This window comes from Nyctibius grandis, chromosome 5 (genome assembly GCF_013368605.1).
Source record: "Nyctibius grandis isolate bNycGra1 chromosome 5, bNycGra1.pri, whole genome shotgun sequence".
NCBI lineage: Eukaryota > Metazoa > Chordata > Aves > Nyctibiiformes > Nyctibiidae > Nyctibius > Nyctibius grandis.
In genome coordinates, this window is record NC_090662.1 from 526968 (window position 1) to 545987 (window position 19020).

General features: G+C 54.8%; 1 protein-coding gene across 1 annotated transcript in view; it reads left to right on the plus strand.

Moving 5' to 3' along the window:
* SHANK3 (SH3 and multiple ankyrin repeat domains 3) overlaps positions 1–19020 on the plus strand; it is a 316192-nt gene that overhangs the window by 249068 nt on the left and 48104 nt on the right. Inside the window, exon 15 of the mRNA XM_068400530.1 lies at positions 974–1098. Coding sequence (XP_068256631.1) covers positions 974–1098 — 125 coding nt within the window. The remainder of the gene's footprint in view (positions 1–973; positions 1099–19020) is intronic.

Consider the following 19020-nt stretch of genomic DNA (forward strand, 5'->3'; position numbering starts at 1 on the left):
GAGACAGCCACAGTTGATATACTCTGTGCTGGGGACAGCAGCCCACCTGGGTGCCACTGGTAGTTTCGGGTGACCAGAGTCTGGCTGGATGAGTCAAGAGTAGCTGAGGTCTTTCTGCTTCATTTCTTTAATGGATCTGATGTTTCTGAACATCTGCAACGCTCTGCTCTTGATAAACAGACAAAGGAAGCTTGTTCCTTCCTCACATCACACAAGCTCCTCTCTGCTGTAAGCTGGGCATCCCCCGTGCAAAATTCCTTCATCCTGGACGGGCAGGGCAGCAGGATGGGCTGGAGCAGGATAGCACACGTGTGCTGCCTGGGTCCGTCTGAGAAAGTCCTTGCCCTGGAAGTGGTGTTCTTTGGGGGCAGGAGCAGGTTTTCCAACTGGAAATGCAATTAAAACCTCACTGATGAAGAATGAGGTTCATTTGACTACTTGAGATGTCCATCAGCAGGTGGCCCTCTGCTCCTGAGCTGGTGGTCTCACTGTGGGACCAGTGTGAGAGGGGCACGACTCTGAGGTGCTGAGAGCAGGTGACATGTCTGCAGTGGCACAGCTGGGTGGTGCCCATGGCTTTTTTCTCTGCTGACTATGAGAGAGGCCTGGAGCTGCTAACTCAGACGTAGACGCAGAAGGAGTGAGTAACACCCCTCCTGGCATCATTCATAGATGGTGTTCTCGTTTTGTCTGTGGAGAGATGGATGAGGCTTTAGGGACCTTGTGGGAGCATATGTGACTCTGGGAGTCATATGTGTCCAGGAGGCTCTGGGGCCATCTCAGGGTCTAAGTTGATGAACAGTGTAGACGTGTAGCATTAGCTCTGGTTCCTACCAAAGTCAAGCTGAGCCTTGTACATGTTCTTTCTCAATCAATACACAGAGATTGTCCTGAGCTCCTGGACCTTCTCGTCCACCTCCTGCTTGCTTTTTGCCACACTGCCTCAACCTCTCTCTTTCTTTGTGTTTTGTAGCTGAAACCCCAATCGAGGAGTTCACCCCAACCCCAGCCTTCCCAGCGCTCCAGTACCTGGAATCAGTGGATGTGGAAGGTGTCGCGTGGCGAGCAGGGCTTCGCACGGGGGACTTTCTGATTGAGGTGAGCCCGGGCGCGGCGGGGAGAGCGACGGGTGGCTGCCAGCGGCGTTGTCCTCTGCAGGACGAGGGCCTGTGTCTTGCACAAAAATATTTTCCTTTATAAGGTGTTTTGAGAGCTGGGTAACAATTGTTACTGAAACGCCTGCTGCGTGGATGTGTTGATGAAAAAATGTTCCTCAGGTACAATACTTGAAGCAGACACTCTGTGCTGGCAAATGAGCAGGCAGGTTCTCCTTGGCTGACTGAAATTATGGGGAAAGTGGGGGCTGGAGAAGAGACTGATCAGATGCCCTCACTGGAGACCAGTCAGGAGCGTTTTGTGCTGATATTTATTAGAGCACCGTGCCGGTGCTGCCCGTCTCTGGACCCTGAGCTGATGCTGCAAGGAGCAGTCTGGGCAGATCGGCTGCTTTGCCTTGTGGTGAACGCAGCAGAGGGTGGTTTTAAGCAGTGATTTAGAAGAGAGTGATAACATTAATTTGTTAATGTTCTTAGGGACGCTCCTCGCTATAGGAGGAAAGTGCAGGAGATGTTACTGTGGTACTTGCAAGTGACAATGATGTTCCCAATCGGTGCCAAATGGGTGTGGTGTGGACAGGCCAAGCCTGCGTTTCGTGATGCCAGAGGAAAGGCTGTTACAATGAGGCAGCTGAGAAATGATTAAAGTGTTTGTGAATCACCCAGTCGAGATGCCCGTCCCTGTGCATTAATTGGAACGGGATCCCAGTGTTTGTTCCAGACAGAGATCACAGAACCACAGAATGGTCAAGGGTTGGGAGACACCTCTGGAGATCATCCAGCCCAACCCCTGCCCAAGCAGGGTCACCCAGAGCACGTTGCACAGGGTCGCGTCCAGGCGGGTTTGAATATCTCCAGAGAAGGAGACTCCCCCCTCCCTGGGCAGCCTGTGCCAGGGCTCTGCCACCCTCACACCAAAGAAGTTCCTCCTCATTTTCAGATGGAACTTCCCATGTTTCAGTTTGTGCCCGTTGCCCCTTGTCTTGTCACTGGGCACCACTGAGAAGAGTCTGGCCCCATCCCCTTGACACCCCCCTGAGGCATCTGTGAGCATTGATAAGATCCCCCCTCAGTCTGCTCTTCTCCAGCTGAACAGCCCCAGCTCCCTCAGCCTCTCCTCGCAGCAGAGATGCTCCAGCCCTCTGGCCATCTCCGTACCCCTCTGCTGGACTCTCTCCAGTAGCTCCTGCTCTGTCTTGAACTGGGAGGCCCAGAACTGCACACAGTTACTCCAGATGTGGCCTCACCAGGGCCGTGTAGAGGGGCAGGAGAACCTCCCTCGACCTGCTGCCCACACTCTTCCTCACGCACCCCAGGACACCATTGGCCTTCCTGGCCCCAAGGGCACATTGCTGGCTCATGGGGAACTTGGTGTCCCCCAGAACCCCCAGGTCCTTCTCTGCAGAGCTGCTCTCCAGTAGATCACCCCCAGCCTGTCCTGGTGCATGGGGTTATTCCTCCCAAGGTGCAGGACTCTACACTTGCCTTGGTTGAACTTCATGAAGTTCCTCTCCGCAAATGGAAATCATAGAATGGTTTTGGTTGGAAGGGACCTTAAAGATCGTCTAGTTCCAACCCCCTGCCAAGATGTATTCACTGTTGGTGCAGGAAGGGATGTGGGATGAATCCTGCCCCTTCCAAGGGAGCAGCGGTGGCAGAAGAGGTGGAGTGAGGCCGAATTGACACCGACCCTGTGTTGGATGGGAAGGGGAGGGGAGCTCGGTGGGGAGGTTTGAGGTGGGTGGCGTGGTCGGGCTCCACTGTGAGTCTCCTTGAGGCACGTGCTGGGCAGCGCGCCCTGCACCGTCCGTCCGTGCACAGAGGAGGGGCTGGCGTCCCCTGGGATTTTGCTTTCTCGCGTCTCCCCATGCAAAAATCATGAGGCTTTAAGCGCAGCGGTGCGGTACATGGCGCCTGCGCTGGTCCGACGTGGCGGTGGGGTGGTGTGGGCTGTGTGCGGTGTGAGGCAGGCAGAGCTGCAGGCTCCTGGGGGGTGGACGTGTGAGGTTGTGCTGGCTGTGGACGCGCTCCGGGACGGGGGAGGCGAGCGGCGAGGCTCTGCTCAGCTCAGCTCAGCTGCTGCGGTTCACTCTGCAGCCCGGAGCTGCCGCGGGAACACGCTCTGTGTCCCAGGGCTGGTCACCACCACCGCACCCCGGAGCTGCCAGCGGGGCTCGGTGGGACCTTTCTAGCAATGCTTTGTCTGCAGCGAGTACCTCAGGCCCAGGGACGGATCTGAGGTTGAACATGCAGCTGATGGACGGCCTGTGCCCAGAGCAGGGACCGGCCGCCATGTGTTCAATATCTTTGTAGATGATTCTGTTCAATATCTTTATAGATGATCTAGACGTAGGGATCGAGTGCACCCTCAGGGAATGTGCAGATGACACCAAGCTGGGTGGGAGTGTCGATCTGCTGGAGGGCAGGAAGGGTCTGCAGAGGGATCTGGACAGGTTGGATGGATGGGCCGAGACCAACGGCGTGAGGTTCAACAAGAACAAGGGCTGGGTCTGACACTTGGGCCACACCAACCCCCTGCAGCGCTACAGGCTGGGGGAAGAGTGGTTAGAAAGAGCCCTGAGGGTGCTGATGGACAGCCGGCTGAACGTGAGCCAGCAGTGTGCCCAGGTGGCCAAGAAGGCCAGTGGCATCCTGGCCTCTATTAGGAATAGTGTAGCCAGCTGGTCTGGGGCAGGGATCGTCCCTCTGTACGGGGCACTGGTGAGGCCGCACCTTGAATCCTGTGTCCAGTTGTGGGCCCCGCACTGCAAGAGAGATGTTGAGGTGTTGGAGCGAGTGCAGAGGAGGGCGACCAAGGTGGTGAAGGGTCTGGAGGGTCTGAGCTGCGAGGAACGGCTGAGGGAGCTGGGGGTGTTTAGCCTGGAGAAGAGGAGGCTCAGAGGTGACCTTATTGCAGTCTACAACTACCTGAAGGGAGGTTGTAGTGAAGTGGGAGTCAGCCTCTTCTCCCAGGCAACCAGCGCTAGGACAAGAGGACACAGCCTCAAGCTTGGTCAGGGGAGGTTCAGGTTGGACATGAGGAAGCATTTCTTCTCAGCAAGGGTCATTAGGCATTGGAAGGGGCTGCCCAGGGAGGTGGTGGAGTCCCCATCTCTGGAGGGGTTTAAGAAAAGCCTGGCCATGGCACTTAGTGCCCTGGTCTAGTTGCCATGGTGGTGTCAGGGCAATGGTTGGACTCGATGATCCCAGAGGGCTCTTCCAACCTGAGTGATTCTGGGATTCTGTGTCTGTGCCGAGGTGCTGCCCGTGCTGTGCCCTTCGCCCAAGACGGGGAGTCCCACAGCGGTGCCGTGCCCGCGGTGCTGCCGCGGGGCAGGAGGACCGACGGCCAGCATGCGGGGATGTGGGGCCACGTGCGGGCAGGAGCTCGGGGAGTCCACGGCTGGTGACCACAGCGGGAAGGGGAGAGGGGCGCCGGGCTGGGGGAGCTCTCCGCAGAGGTGCAGGTCGGCGCTTGGCCGTGCCGTGGGCCGGGCACTCCTCTCCTCCACTCTCCGTGGTTCGTGGGGCCCGGATTTCCCTCCGTCCTTGCAGCAAACCTGGAGAGCAGCCGCGGTGGGGCCGTTTGTGCTGTCCGTGGGCACGGTTCCTGCAGCCGGAGCGTCCCCCGAGAGCTGGGAGCAGGAGGGTGCTGGCAAAGGCTGCGTGAGCCCACGGCCCGCTGCCGGTGGCATGGGCTGTGTGCTGGGGGGTCTTGTGCAGCCCTTAGAGACCGCTGGGAAGGCACCAACTGTCATAAACCTGACAAGTTGTTATAGAGCTGATACTTTTTTCTGATATGTGGTATTAGGAACGTAACGAAGCAGGGAAGAATTTCAGATGCGTACACGGCACTGTGGGGTGCGAGGAGGAGGGCAGCGCCGCAGGGGAGCAGCCTTGTCCCAGCTGAGACCCTCAGCCCCTCTCCCCTCCCTCCCCGTTTGGGTGCTCAGCTGCAGGATCGACGTGTGTAGCTGTGGAGAGGAGTAACCTCGATCCTGCAATGCCACCTATCCACAGGCACTCAGGCGTCAGGAAAAGCGTGTTTAAAATGTTGCCCTCAGAGCTCACGCCGAGGCCCTTACACCGGCCGAGTCCCTCGTGTTCCAGGTCTTTGCAGCTCTGAAGGACCATAACAGACTGGAGTATCTGGCCCTTGGTCCCCTTCCACGGAGAGATCCTGTCTCTTTTTGCTTCGCCTTCTGGGCTTGTTGCTTTTCCTTCTCTCCTCACTCGTGCCTCACATCCTCTCGCTCAGGTCTAGACACTTAAGCCTTCTCTTCCTATTCAAATGAGCAGGTTTGTTTTTTAATCCCAGCAAACCATGTTTATGGTTGGACTCAATGATCTTCAGATCATTTCCAGCCTCAGTGACTCTGCGTGGAGTGGTCACGAGGGCTGAATCTCCTGCTCTTTGTGTTGGCTCAGCCCCTGCTTTCTGCAGTGTATTTTGGGTGGGATTCTGATCGCAATTTTATTACTACTTAAGGTTTTATCACCCTCTAGGTTGTAAGCTTGTTGGAGAGCTGTCGGGTGCCTGGACCTGATTGTCCTGACCCGTTCAGCACCGTGCTCACAGGGAGGTGGTGGAGTCACCATCTCTGGGGGGGTTTAAGAAAAGCCTGGCCATGGCACTTAGTGCCCTGGTCTAGTTGCCATGGTGGTGTCAGGGCAATGGTTGGACTCGATGATCCCAGAGGGCTCTTCCAATCTGGTTGATTCTGGGATTCTGTGATTCTGTGCTCACAGGGAGAGCAAAGCCTGCAGGACGGGGGGTGCACGGGTCAGTCTGTGTGTCACACGAGCAGGGCAGAGCGATGCATCGTGCACCGTCCTTCAGTGCTGCTCACTCTTGGTCTTAGTGTTTCATTTACTTCATAACCCTTTCGTTTACCTCATAGCCCCTGTCTCCCCGTTTCCTTTCTGACCCCTCCGTGGGTGCTCTGTCAGGCTCAAGCTGCACGGCTGGTGATGGACACACTCACTGCTTCCTTCAGTCACCCAGCAAAGCCCAGAGACCTCCAAAGCGTGCATCTGCCCGGGTGTCAAGGAAGGCAGTCCAGGTGACACTCCAGCAGTAACTGCTCGGCCTCTTCGTTGTCTGCTGGTCTGGCAACCAAAGTGGTATAAATCTGACTTCTGGGAAAACAAGTTCAGGTGTTACACACTGAATTATCCCTTCCAGTTAAGTCACAGAATCACTGAGGTTGGCAGAGCCCTCTGGGCTCATCAAGTCCAACCATTGCCCTGACACCACCATGGCAACTAGACCAGGGCACTAAGTGCCATGGCCAGGCTTTTCTTAAACCCCTCCAGAGATGGTGCCTCCACCACCTCCCTGGGCAGCCCCTTCCAATGGCTAATGACCCTTGCTGAGAAGAAATGCTTCCTAATGTCCAACCTGACCCTCCCCTGGCCAAGCTTGAGGCTGTGTCCTCTTGTCCTGTCGCTGGTTGCCTGGGAGAAGAGACCGACTCCCACTTCACTACACCCTCCCTTCAGGTAGTTGTAGACTGCACTAAGGTCACCTCTGAGCCTCCTCTTCTCCAGGCTAAACACCCCCAGCTCCCTCAGCCGTTCCTCATAGGTCAGACCCTCCAGACCCTTCACCAGCTTGGTCGCCCTCCTCTGGACTCGCTCCAACACCTCAACATCTTTCTTGAAGTGCGGGGTCCTATTTTGAGGCTTCTTACGCTAAAACAAATGCATGAACCAAGCTAAGTTATTTTGCATGATTGGGTCTTCTAAAGAAAGATTGTCGGTTCATTCCCAACACGAAGCACACCCTTTCTTCCTAGTGACTACCCCTCCCTGTGATGAGCGTGATCCAGAGCAGGCCAGCCTGTTGTGTTGGTTCACATGGGCCGCACCAGGAGTGTGAGGGGACGGAAAATCCCCAGGGCTTCTGCTTGCTTAGGGCAGACGGATCAGAGGCACCAAGCTCTGCCCTTGTCTTCCAGCGCTGAGATCACCACCCCTCTCCCTCTCTCCCACAGTATTTCTATGTATAGAAGTAGCTGGGTAAGTAACCTCCGTGTTTACTCAGCATCTCTCGTAGCTGCAGTTCCATCATGCGCACTCCAGTAGAGTGCTTGGAGGGCAGCTCTGAGATGAAGCCAAGTGGCTGCTTTCCTCTGGCTGGTTTGGCTGACACCGGCTTGTCAGTGTTCTTGTTCACGTTTCGGCGTCCAGGTGCAAGCTGTCCATGGGACACACTAATTTCCTAAATACCGCTGTGGTCCTACAACCCACAGAGCTGCTGCGACAGCACAGACACAGGTGATCTCAATACGTGGCCTTTGGTAGAGATCTATGGTGGGATTCATCTCACCTCACTTCAGCCTTCAGTTACCTGGGTGCCGGCACCTGCCTGCCTCATCTAGTCTGCCCGTTAATAAATAAATGTGGAGATGGAATTTGGGGGGTAGTTACTTCACCTGACCTAGCCTGGGGTCTGCCTCGGGGTGTGACAAACCTGATGGGTTCGCTGACCAGCTCTGCCATGACCGGGCAGGGATCCCAGGGCAACTTCTTGCAGGGTAGGTGCCCGTGTTGTGGACAGCACGTTCTGTTGGGTGAATCCCAGCACTGCGGCCTCTTGGCAAAAAGCACGTTGTCCTGGAGCACTGTGGGTGAGAAACACCCAACGTGAGCAGCTCCTCGGAGCGTTTGTTCTCTGTGCTGCCGGGGGTTTCTCTCAGAGGCACTGCGAGCGTCTGAGCGCTGTCACACTGTGGGTGTAGCTGCGTGTGCAGCTGCCGCTGGGACGTCACTGGTTTATGGGTGGCAAAGCTTTGGCAACACACCAGCGATGCCTCTCCAGCGTGAAGTCAGAGAGGTCCGTGGCGTCCCTGTGCTCTGACCTCTCTGGAGACTCGGGGCAGCACTGAGGCTGCTGTGAGCGTGCCCTGTTTGCGGTCCTCTGGCAGACACAGGAGGAGGAAACCTTTCCTGGACGCAATGCTTTCATTTGGAGATGTGGTCCTTGGGCGTGATTCCAAGCATGGTGTTTCCATTGCTTCAGGCAGAGATCTGGCTCAGTTCCCCCAGCTCCAGGGTGCTCACTTGCTCGTTGCAGTCCATCCGTCTCACCGAAGTCATCTCCAGTTCGTGGTGAACCAAGAGCTTCAATAGCACCAGGTTTCATCACAGCTCTAAGACTCCCCTCAAGTCCGTCACTGCAAAGGACTTGTGTCTAGGTGTGTTGAGCCACATGGCAGTAGGTGACAGTGAAGTCTTTTTTACATCCTAAAATGGAAGGATTTTCTCTTAGTTCCCTGAGCTTGTGTCTCAGTACAGTTTCCAAATATCTTTTAGTGGGAAAGTGGAGAGAAGATTGTCCCATCGCTCCTTGTCAGGGCTCTCTGGGGATCCTTGAGGGGTTTTCCATCAGTTAATTACTCTGTTTTACAGTGAAACCATAAGTTTGGGCTGATCTTCCTCCTGAGCCAGCTTTTGAACCCACAGCTGTGTGTTCTCTCCCTTGTAGAGTCACAGAGGTGCTGGCTGGAAGGGTTCTCCGAGATCCTGCTCCGAGATGGACTGTGTTAGGTCAGTTGTGTCTCTGTCCAGCCAAGCCTTAGAAACCTTCTGCAGGAAGCCATCTGCAGGGTGGTGGTGCTGCAGCCTTTCTGGTGGCCTCTTCTGGGGCTGTACTGCCCTCCTGGGAAATTTTTTTTTTTTTTGCTGAAGTCCCAGTCCAACCTGAACCTCCCAAGACACGATTTATGGCTGTTGGCCATGTTCCTTACATCATCTGCTCACTCCCGGAGGAGTTTGGCTCAGCCATCTTTGTAAGTGCCCTGCAGGCAGCTGTAGCCTGCTTGCACTTTTTTGACATGCCATCTGGGCCTGGACCCTCTTCGGTTTCTCCCCATCTCTCTTGAACTCAGTGGCCAAAAGCTGAACACAATATTCCAGGTGCAGCCTCACCAGTGCTGAGTAAAAAGGGCAGTAACTTCCCTCGGTCTGCTGGCCAGGCTGCTGCTTGTGTAGCCCAGCGTGCAGCTGGCCTTATTCCGTCGGTGCGTTCTGGCCTCATCCTCAGCCCCGCAGGTGTCGTAAACCCTTTCTCAGCCTCTCCAACAGAGCTGCTACTCGGGCAGCCTCTCCTGAGCCTGGACCAATGTGTTGGGTTGCTCTGCCCCAGATGCACACCTTTCTTCTTCCCGTTGTTGAGCTTCATAGAATGGTTTGGGTTGGAAGGGACCTTAAAGATCATCCAGGTCATGGCTGATTTTTCATCAGCAGCCTCGCATTTTCCCTGAGCTTCCTTTTGGTGCCAGTGTTCCACTACGAGATGTCCTTGTGCTGCTTCATGTCTTTTGATAGTCCTTGCTCCAGCTGGGCTTTGGCCTTCCTGATACTGTCCTGAGTGCTCGAGCGATGTTTTTACTGTTTTGGTGCCTGTCACTGTTTCTCCTTCCTGCATGTGCTCTTTGCATTTTAGCTCGTTGGGCAGCTTGCTCCCTCATCAAGCAATCCTTCTGCCCAAACACCCAGCCAGCACCCCCTTCCCTTTGGGCTGCTTCTCAGGAAGCCAAAGTCTGTCCTGAACCTCAGGATCCTGGCTCTGCTGCTCGCCTTCCAAACCTTCCTCCAGACGCTCAATGCATCTTGACCTCTGACCACGCTCACCTTCCCTGCTGGTGAGCCCTCAGTCAAGCAGAAGGTCACCTCCAGCAGCCCCCTCCAGTGTTTGTGTTAGGAGGTGGTCACCAGCGGCCTGGGAGCCTCCTCAGTTCCCTGGCCAGTGATCCGTCGCCTTCCCAGCAGATGTCTGGACAGTCAAAATCCCGGAGAGGACGAGGGCTCGCGAGACGTCCACTAGTTGTTTATGGACAACGTCACCCACCACCTCCTCTTTGGGCGGTGGTGACAGACCCAGTGTCCCCCCTGCTCCTAGCCTAGATCCAGAGACTGGCAGAAGGCATGTCTGTGCTCCCACGCTGCAGCTCTGGGCATTGGGACCTCCATCACGAGGAGACACCTCCCTTCCCTGCCTGTCCTTCCTGGACAGCCTGTAGGCTGCTGTGGCCACATCCTGATCAACGTGTGCCATCTGAAGTCTCTGAGTCTGACCACATCATAGTCCTGCGACCACACCAGGACGTGCAGTTCTTCGTGTTTGCTGTCCACGCTCTGGGAACCTGAGGAAAGCCTCCGAATGCCCAGTCCTCCAGACAAGAAAATGAATGTCCCCCTGTGGACCTTTCCTGGCATACCTCCTCCATACCTTCCTGTCTTAGCTCTGGGCTTAGGTCCCCGTTCTCTGAGGAACCTAGTTTAAGACCCTTCTCTCCACATCAGCAAGCGTGGTTGCAGAGATGTCCTTCCCTCTCGTAGTTACACAGGGTCTTTCTCTTCCTGGTCGTCTTCCATCATCCTCCAGTGAGGCACCAGGACCAAGGAAGCTGAATCGTAGCTGGCAGCGTCAGCTGCAGAGCCAGGCATCAATCCAGCAGGTGCGTGTGCTCCACAGTGGGTCTTTACTTCAGCCAGAATAGTTTTTGGGGACAGGCTCTGTTGAGAACACAGCTGGGACGTGCTCTCACTGTGTCTCTGTCACCCTTGACCCCAAAGCCCTGCAGTCGCCTTTGAGCTGCTCGAGGTGTTTCTGGATGTATCACGGTTGCCCACCTGGATGGACAGCAAACCTTCCAGGGCAGTAGCTCTGGCTGGCACATGGTGTCTTTGTCCCATGTCTGGTGACAGCCTTCCCCGTGACAATGCCATGGACCAGGGTAATGAGGAAAAGCCCTAAATAAGGTTGCTCACTCTCTTCAAGCAGAGTCACCTAGCAGAAACACGGCAGGTTTTTAGCCAAGGTGGGCTCTGAATTGTGTGTCTTGTCTGTTTTCTTCCCTGAGCTTTGTCCTCCCAAGGCAGAGCTCTCTCCAGTTTAAAGGCGTTTTGTTGTTCTTTATCCATCTGACAGAAGCTGTCAGGAGGACCCCTGCGTCTCTCACATGCTGCAGCAGAGGTGTCTGAGAAGGTGGTACCTGAGTGCAGAGACTGTCCTACAGGAGAGCAGCGCAGTGCAGCTTTGGTAGCTGGGGTGGAGCTGCCAGTGACTCTCCAGGCGTATTTCAGTAGGGCTCAGGTGTCCTCCAGGCTGCCTTTGGGAAGTGTCTCCATTCTTGGGGTCAGTGCGTACCACATTAACGTCAGTGCCAGTGCTGCAACCTTCAGGTGAGACATGGGGTGGGGGAGAGCAGTGCTGGCCCCTCCCCGGCTGGGAGCTCGGTCTGCTCGCGTCACCTCTTCGCTTTGGTGTTGCTGCATGGCATGAACGGTTGAGTGAGGACACGTGGAGGTAAGTGAATTGAAGGAGAAGGGAAGGTAATGGCTCAGGACCGCACGTTCCTAGGACTGGGCATCCAGCGCAGTCACAACGTCTTCTGGGCTCCTTCGCTCAGAACCAAGAGGTTTGGCAGGGCTACAGGAGGAGCTGGGCTTCACCCTCTGGTCTGCACGCAGGCAGCTGGGTCAGCAAACCCCACGGGTACCGCGCGGGCAGAGGGGGTCTGTGCTTGAGTCCTGGGGTGGGTGCTCAGCCAGGGTTTGACGGTGTGTCCTGAAGGTGCTCTGCTCGCTGCTGTGTGGTCTTCAGAAGGTGGGGAGGGGCGTGAATCACCTACAGCGTCGTGTAGCTGGAGGAGATGCAGTAGCATGAGGATGTGGTGTTCCTTGAGGGGAGGTTTCACACTGCAAAGGTTCAGGCGTTGTGCAGAGCTCAGCAATGGGCGTCACTGATACACCTTTGGGTGGAGTGGGGTTTGAATCTGTAGCTGCTGCAGAGGGTGCCCAGTGGCTGCCCGTCTGTGCCCAGCACCAGAGCAAAATGCCTGCGGACAATGACGCTGCCAGGCCATCGGTGCTCAGCCGCCTCGCGGGAGTCGGTGGGGCAGGGCCAGGCTGTGAGAGCACCTCAGCTTAGGGCCAGACAGAATCCCAGAATCAGCCAGGTTGGAAGAGCCCTCTGGGCTCATCGAGTCCAACCATTGCCCTCACACCACCATGGCAACTAGACCAGGGCACTAAGTGCCATGGCCAGGCTTTTCTTAAACCCCTCCAGAGATGGTGACTCCACCACCTCCCTGGGCAGCCCCTTCCAATGCCTAATGACCCTTGCTCAGAAGAAATGCTTCCTAATGGCCAACCTGAACCTCCCCTGGCCAAGCTTGAGGCTGTGTCCTCTTGTCCTGTCGCTGGTTGCCCGGGAGAAGAGGCCGACTCCCACCCCGCTCCAACCTCCCTTCAGGTAGTTGTAGACTGCACTAAGGTCACCTCTGAGCCTCCTCTTCTCCAGGCTAAACACCCCCAGCTCCCTCAGCCGTTCCTCGCAGCTCAGACCCTCCAGACCCTTCACCACTTGGTCGCCCTCCTCTGCACTCGCTCCAACACCTCAACATCTCTCTTGAAGTGCGGGGCCCAGACTACACCTATCAGGGCGGGGGATTTTGGAAATCCTGCTTCAGCTGGGCAGGATTCCAGAGCACGGTCCGTGGGGCCTCACCTTGTGTCCTCTGAGCCTGGCGGGTTTTAGAGCCGTCATTTTTTACTTGAGGAACCTGTAAGTAGTGATGTAGCCAACAGCCTTCGTACGCCCATTTTCCGGGACTTACGGACACCGGATACAAATGTGGACATAACTTTGGGGGTATTTTCATTGTTTTGGCCTGTGTTCTCTAGTCGTAAAAAAGCATCGTTAGGAGAAAAGAAAATTGCCATTAACAGCTGAGCTGGGAGCTCAGTGCCAAGGCAGGGGGGTGCGTAGGGCAGTGAGAGGCTGCTGGGGGGGGTCTGCGTCGGTGCTGAAGAGACCCCACCAGCCACCCCACCAGTCCCCACCAGCCACTCCACCAGTCCCCACCAGCCACTCCACCAGTCCCCACCAGCCACCCCACCAGTCACCCTTCATCGTGGGTACAGAGAAAACCTGCCATGGCAGAGGTGGGTTCACCAGGGGAACGGTTCCTGAGCCTCTCTTCTGCCTCTAGTGAAATATCGTGGCTGTGAGATAATCAAACTGGTATTAATTGCATTTGGCAGATTAAAAAAAAAGAACTGATGGCTCCGGTCAGAACGTGGAGGTGCAGCAGGCGCTCGGCTCTGGCTGGGCTTGTCCTGTGCAGAGCATGTCAGCAACCCGTGGGGGTCTCCTGGGGAGGGCAGAGTGCCGCTCTTCTGAACCTCAGAGTTTTTGGTATCTGGCAACATAAATTTCACATAATTAACGAAATCTGAGGGTTATTTGAGGACGTGCTGCTAAACGCAGTCCAAAAATCAGGGGGAAAAAAAATCTGCTGGGCAAGACATCGTCTGCTTCAGTGAGAGAACGAAGGAGCAGTGAAATATTACAGAGACGTGTATCCCCTTCTTCCTGGAAAGGTTAGCGAGAAAAGGAGAGGGAAATGCGGTTAATTTGAGCTGAAGTGTGTAGGAGGTTGGTAAGGGGAGCCAAAGGAAATATCAAAGGGCAATATGTAAAGATAATAAGAAATTTTAGCGCATTAGAAGGAAAAAAACACGTCTGGTAGAGATGCATTTCTATATGTAAATGATAAAATTGTATATTCTGGTGCAAAAAAAAAGGCAGAAATGTTCTGTTCTGAGTTTGGAACAAATCAGGAGGATGTATCTATCCATATGATGTGCTTGGAACAGAAAGTTTCTCAGCTGTAACCAAGGAGAAAGTGAGATAGTATTTGCTAAAAATAAACATACTCAAATTAACAGGCTTGGGTAAGATACACCCGAGCGCCTGGAGGAGCCGAGCTGCGGGGCCGGCTGAGCCGCCGCTGGTAACGCCTCAGTTGCTGTCGCTGAAATCCGAAGGAGCTGGTGGAGCTGTTGCTATTCTGATACTCCGAGGGTGTAAAACAGGTGATTCAGGAGACTGTGGCGTGGTTAGCTCAGCGTCAGTGCTGGGGAAAGTAACGAAACAATTAATTTGGGGCACAGCTGACAACGAATTAGAGGATGAAAATGCAATGAGTGTTGTGCGGTGTGGTTCCGTGGAAGGTGGGAACAACCCTGCTCTGTTTTCTCGAGGTCTGGTTAGAGCGAGGGCTGTGTTCCCACTGGAGCTTTTGACTTCCTTAATACCCATGTGGCTTGTGTGTGAATAACCTCACGATAAATGGCGTTGGCAGCACGAACGTGGCTTGGAAGCATCGCGAAGTCACGCAGGGGCCGTGTCGGGAAGCAGCCACCGAGGAGAAGGTGCTGCCGTGGGGGCCATCCCCAGCGAGGTCTCTTCGCGTTTTTTGATCCCCGCAGCTCAACACGTCTATTGGCGTTTCAAACCCAACCCTGTGTTTGTGAGGGCTGCGGGTGTCCCCAGCGGTGGGGGAATAACAGAGAGGGAAGGGGCTGCTGCAGGGCGCTCCGGCTCTGCTGCTGGAGCAGCCGTGTGCCAGCCGGCCGTGCTGCAGGGGACGTGTGTGCGAGCGAAGAGTGTAGGTGACAGGGTGGGAAATTACCCTGGGAAAATGTAATTCAGCAGCAGACACGGGTTTCTCCAAGAGGGGAGATATCTTCTCCAAGATAACTGTGCTAACGCTAGTTGATTGCTCGGGATGTGGCACTTTGTAGTGAAGTGGGAGTCAGCCCCTTCTCCCAGGCAACCAGCGCTAGGACAAGAGGACACAGCCTCAAGCTTGGCCAGGGGAGGGTCAGGTTGGACATGAGGAAGCATTTCTTCTCAGCAAGGGTCATTAGCCATTGGAAGGGGCTGCCCAGGGAGGTGGTGGAGTCCCCATCTCTGGAGGGGTTTAAGAAAAGCCTGGCCATGGCACTTAGTGCCCTGGTCTAGTTGCCATGGTGGTGTCAGGGCAATGGTTGGACTCGATGATCCCAGAGGGCTCTTCCAACCTGGTTGATTCTGGGATTCTGTGGCAGAGAGATGGTGTATGTGCAAAGGACAGACTTCCAAAGGCACGTGAACTTGGCTGTTCTGGTTGCAGCTTTGGAAGATCACTAAAACGTGACTTTGTGCTGGTCAGATGTTCCCACCGCGGGTGAATCTGGCGTCGCTGAGCGGAATTCTAAAAGGGCCTCAAAATGATTCATAAGCTGAGAAAGGGTTTGAGGTTAGAGGAGCCCCATCTTGCTCGGCGCATGGAAGCAGGGCTGACGAGGGCAGTGGCTCTGGTGTGCGGGTACTGGATTCCATCGCCCGGCTCGGAGGGACACGGCTCGTTGCAGATCTCGGTGCGTGTACAGAAGATCCCCTGGATAACCACAGTCGTGGATTTGAGTGAAATCCCCTTTCAAAGCATTTCTGCACCAGTATGTCCTCTGCCCAGAGAATGAGATTGCCTGGGAGAGGTGGGAAGGACAGTTCAGAGCTCAGGTTCTCAGGAAGACCATCTGAGGATAGTCTTGCAGCCTTCCTCCGGTTTGAGGGCTTTGAGGTGCTGCAAGGGTGAAGCTGGCAATCAGAAATCCAGCACGCTCTGCTCTCTGCGTGATGTACGGGTTTGTTCCTGTTGGTGAAGATTTACCCCCAAAGGCCCCTGAGTTTCGCCTGGTGGTCTGTGTGTGTCCTGGGTGATGGACCCATTGTTCTCCTGGTGGGTGGCCACAATGGAGCTGTGGAGCGGATCAAACAGTTCAGGCTTCAGAGCTTATGTTCCTCTAAGTAACTTCTTATTCCTGGGAACGTGAGTGATTCAGGTGATTCATTGTCAGGTCGGGTACAGACAGGTACCGCGTAGTGAAGGCGCAGACAGATACCACACGGTGCGCAGGTCCGGTTCTTTCAGGCTCTCCTCAGAACTCAGCCCTTCTGATTTTCTGACAATACTGTGTGTTTCTCAAAGCAGCTTCTCACTGGTTGACATCATTTGGCATTGAAGTGTCCATAATGGCCCAGAGCATGCCTGCTGAAGCTGCAAGGATGGTACCTTTATCCTCCTTCAGCGATCAAACACCGCGCTGTCATAGCTTTGGGTGCCGGTCGCCATTGAAGGATTCCATCCTTGCGAGGGGACAGCGTTTGCTGTTCTCTTTTTCCCACAGTCTGACTTAGCTGGGAACATCTTGTTTGTCCCAGCGCTGCTGGTACCATGCTGGGGCCTGCGTGGATGTACCGTGGATCTCCGCAGCGGTGGCATCTCCTTGAGGAGGAAGGTTTCTCGTGCTTTAGAACAGCCAGATGTGCTGAAGGCAGCTCACAGTCCCGGCTGCTTTTAGGTATTCCACACGTGGCGGGTTCGGTGTTTCATACCAAATTCCCTTATTTGAAGTTATTTGAGGTTACACGGGATTTTAGCAGAGCAGTACAGCAATGTACTTAACTTGAATGCAAATATAAATGACACTTAGCAGAGTACAGCAGTTGCAATATACAGCTCAATCACCATGCAGATGTGGTTCACGTTACCAGTCTCTATAATCTGCTCACCATCATGACACTGGCTGTCCCCAGTCACCTCAAAGGCATGAGTGGGTTGACACCAGCTCAAGCCCATTGCTGTCTTTGAGTTCTGTCTCTTGGTTGTTCAGTCTTTATGTTCTCTGTTGGGCTAATCCAGTTGTACAGTCCTTCTCCCCCATCCTGGTCTTGCTAACTCAGGAAGACTTTTGTGCTCTTCTCATTAATCCAAGGATGAAGTTACAGAGCTGGTTGACCCACTCAACTGGTGCAGCCAGTTGACGCACTCACCTGACACAGCGGGACGATCCACTCAGCTGCTGTGGCCAGTTGATCTAAAACAAAGACTGTGCTCTGGTCCCCTTGGTGTTGAGATTGGTTCAGCTTTCATTGTGACAGCTCTGGTCAATCACTCCCTGCGTTCTTCCCTGAGCTTCAGGAGCACAAAGAATCGTAGAATCATAAGATCATTTTGGTTGGAAAGGACCTTTAAGGTCATCGAGTCCAACCGTTAACCCAGCACTGCCCAGGCCACCACTAGCCCATGTCCTTCCAGCATCCGTCATCGTCATACTGGGGACATTAGCAGGGATGACCCTGCTCAGTCCCGTTAGTATCTGTGCAAGGATCTGTTCTCCAGGAGTTTGTCTGATCTCTCTCTGAACCTGCCAGTACTGTCCACCTCCGTGGCCTGCCATGGCAGCGAGCTCCAGACCACCACTGCCTGCTGCATAAAGAAGTCCTGCTTTGGTCTGGTTTCCTCTGATCTGCCACGGGTCTCATGGAGAGCCCTCTCCTTCTAATGCTGCAGGGTTTGGTGAACAGCAGCTCTGCCTTCGCTGTGTCCACCGCCCTGGGGAGTTTTGTAAGCTCTGGCCATGCGTCTCCCTGAGCCTTCTCCAGACTGGAGAGCCCCAGCCTTCTCGGTCTGTCTTTATAGCGCAGTTGCTCCATCCCCTTGACCATTTTAGTTGCCCTTCTCTGGACCTTCTCTAGTTCCACCACTTCGTCCTCGAGATGCTGAACCAGACCCGCACACAGCACTGAAGGCGTGCGTAAGCAGGATCATCATGGCCCCAGATGGCGTTGCCCACCGTGCTTTCCAGCTCTTCCCTGGTACGTTCTGGTGGCTTTTTTGGCTGCTGTTGTGCACAGGGCCCGTGGTTTTTGAGAGCTGTCAGTATCAGCTCCAAGACCTATCTGGAGCTGTACCCACCACGTCCATGTTTGGCGTCGTGTAGCGTGTTCAGATGGCTCTTCCCTAGAAGCATTGCTTTGCATGTATCTACATGGTGGCCCATCTGCCACCTTTGCCCTCTCACTCAGTTTGAGGGTCCTCCTGGAGTCCATCAGCACCGATGCAGAATCTGGCTACTGAGAAGATAGCTGCAGCAGTTTGTAGTGCCCAGACTTTGATGTAGTGTCTGAACATTTCTGTGTATGTTCTTTTATGTCTTGTAGGCACTTTCTGCGTGGTTTGATTCTTGAGCTGTTGTCTCCTTCCAGGCCAAAAGCATATCAGGCAGTTGTGTCCAAGAAATGGGAAGTTTTTCTTTATTGCTGGATCAAAAGCAGTCACATTTCCACCCCTGCCTGTCTGATCTCTCTCATGCTAACACCTCCCCGTCTGAGGGCCAGCAATCGTTTGGAGTGCTTAATTCAGCGGGGAGGACTTCAGTCTTCTTGGAGATTCAGCTCTGCGCTTTATAGACCGGCACCAAACACTGATTTGTGTGTGTGTGTCTCAGGCCGTTCCCCCACGTCGCTCCTCTGTGCATGGGGCTGCTCAGGGAGGTGAAACAGTTTGCTTTGTTCCTTTTGCTGCCTCCTCTTTTTGTCTAAGTGCTTTTCTTCCTCCCGTGGGAGATGGTGTTGAGCTCCTGAGAGCGCGGGTCCGGCGGTGCGGTACTGCTGAAGGGGGGCGATGGCCTGGCCGAGATCCCCTCCCAGGTCAGCAGCCCCCGTCCCCTCTCAGGCACCTCACGCCTGGGGCTGTTGTGGCTTCTCCCACGGCCTGTCAGTAGGCAGCAAGTGCTGGTGTCGGGGCTCCTCCCGCTGTGGAACAGTGTCTTCAACCACCGGTTTGCTCCCTGGTGAGAGCTCGCCTCCCTGTGGGTTATAAATCAGCCTCGGTGCCAGGCTCTGTGAGCTCAGAGCACGTGGTTGATCATGCCATATTGACTCAGCGCAGCTTTGAAGCTGAGAAAGAACTGAAAATCTTCACACCATCATCTCAGTGAGCTAACCTGTTTGTCAGACGTGTTCTTCTCTTTGTACTCGGAATTTTTCAAGAGCAACTGTTGAGAAACTTTGCTTGGATGAGTGTTTGTCATAGAATCACAGACTGGTTCGGGTTGGAAGGGGCCTTAAAGCCCATCCAGTCCCAACCCCCTGCCATGGGCAGGGACACCTTCCACCAGACCAGGTTGCTCCCAGCCCCATCCAACCTGGCCTTGAATACTGCCAGGGAGGGGGCAGCCACAGCTGCTCTGGGCAACCTGGGCCAGGGTGTCACCACCCTCA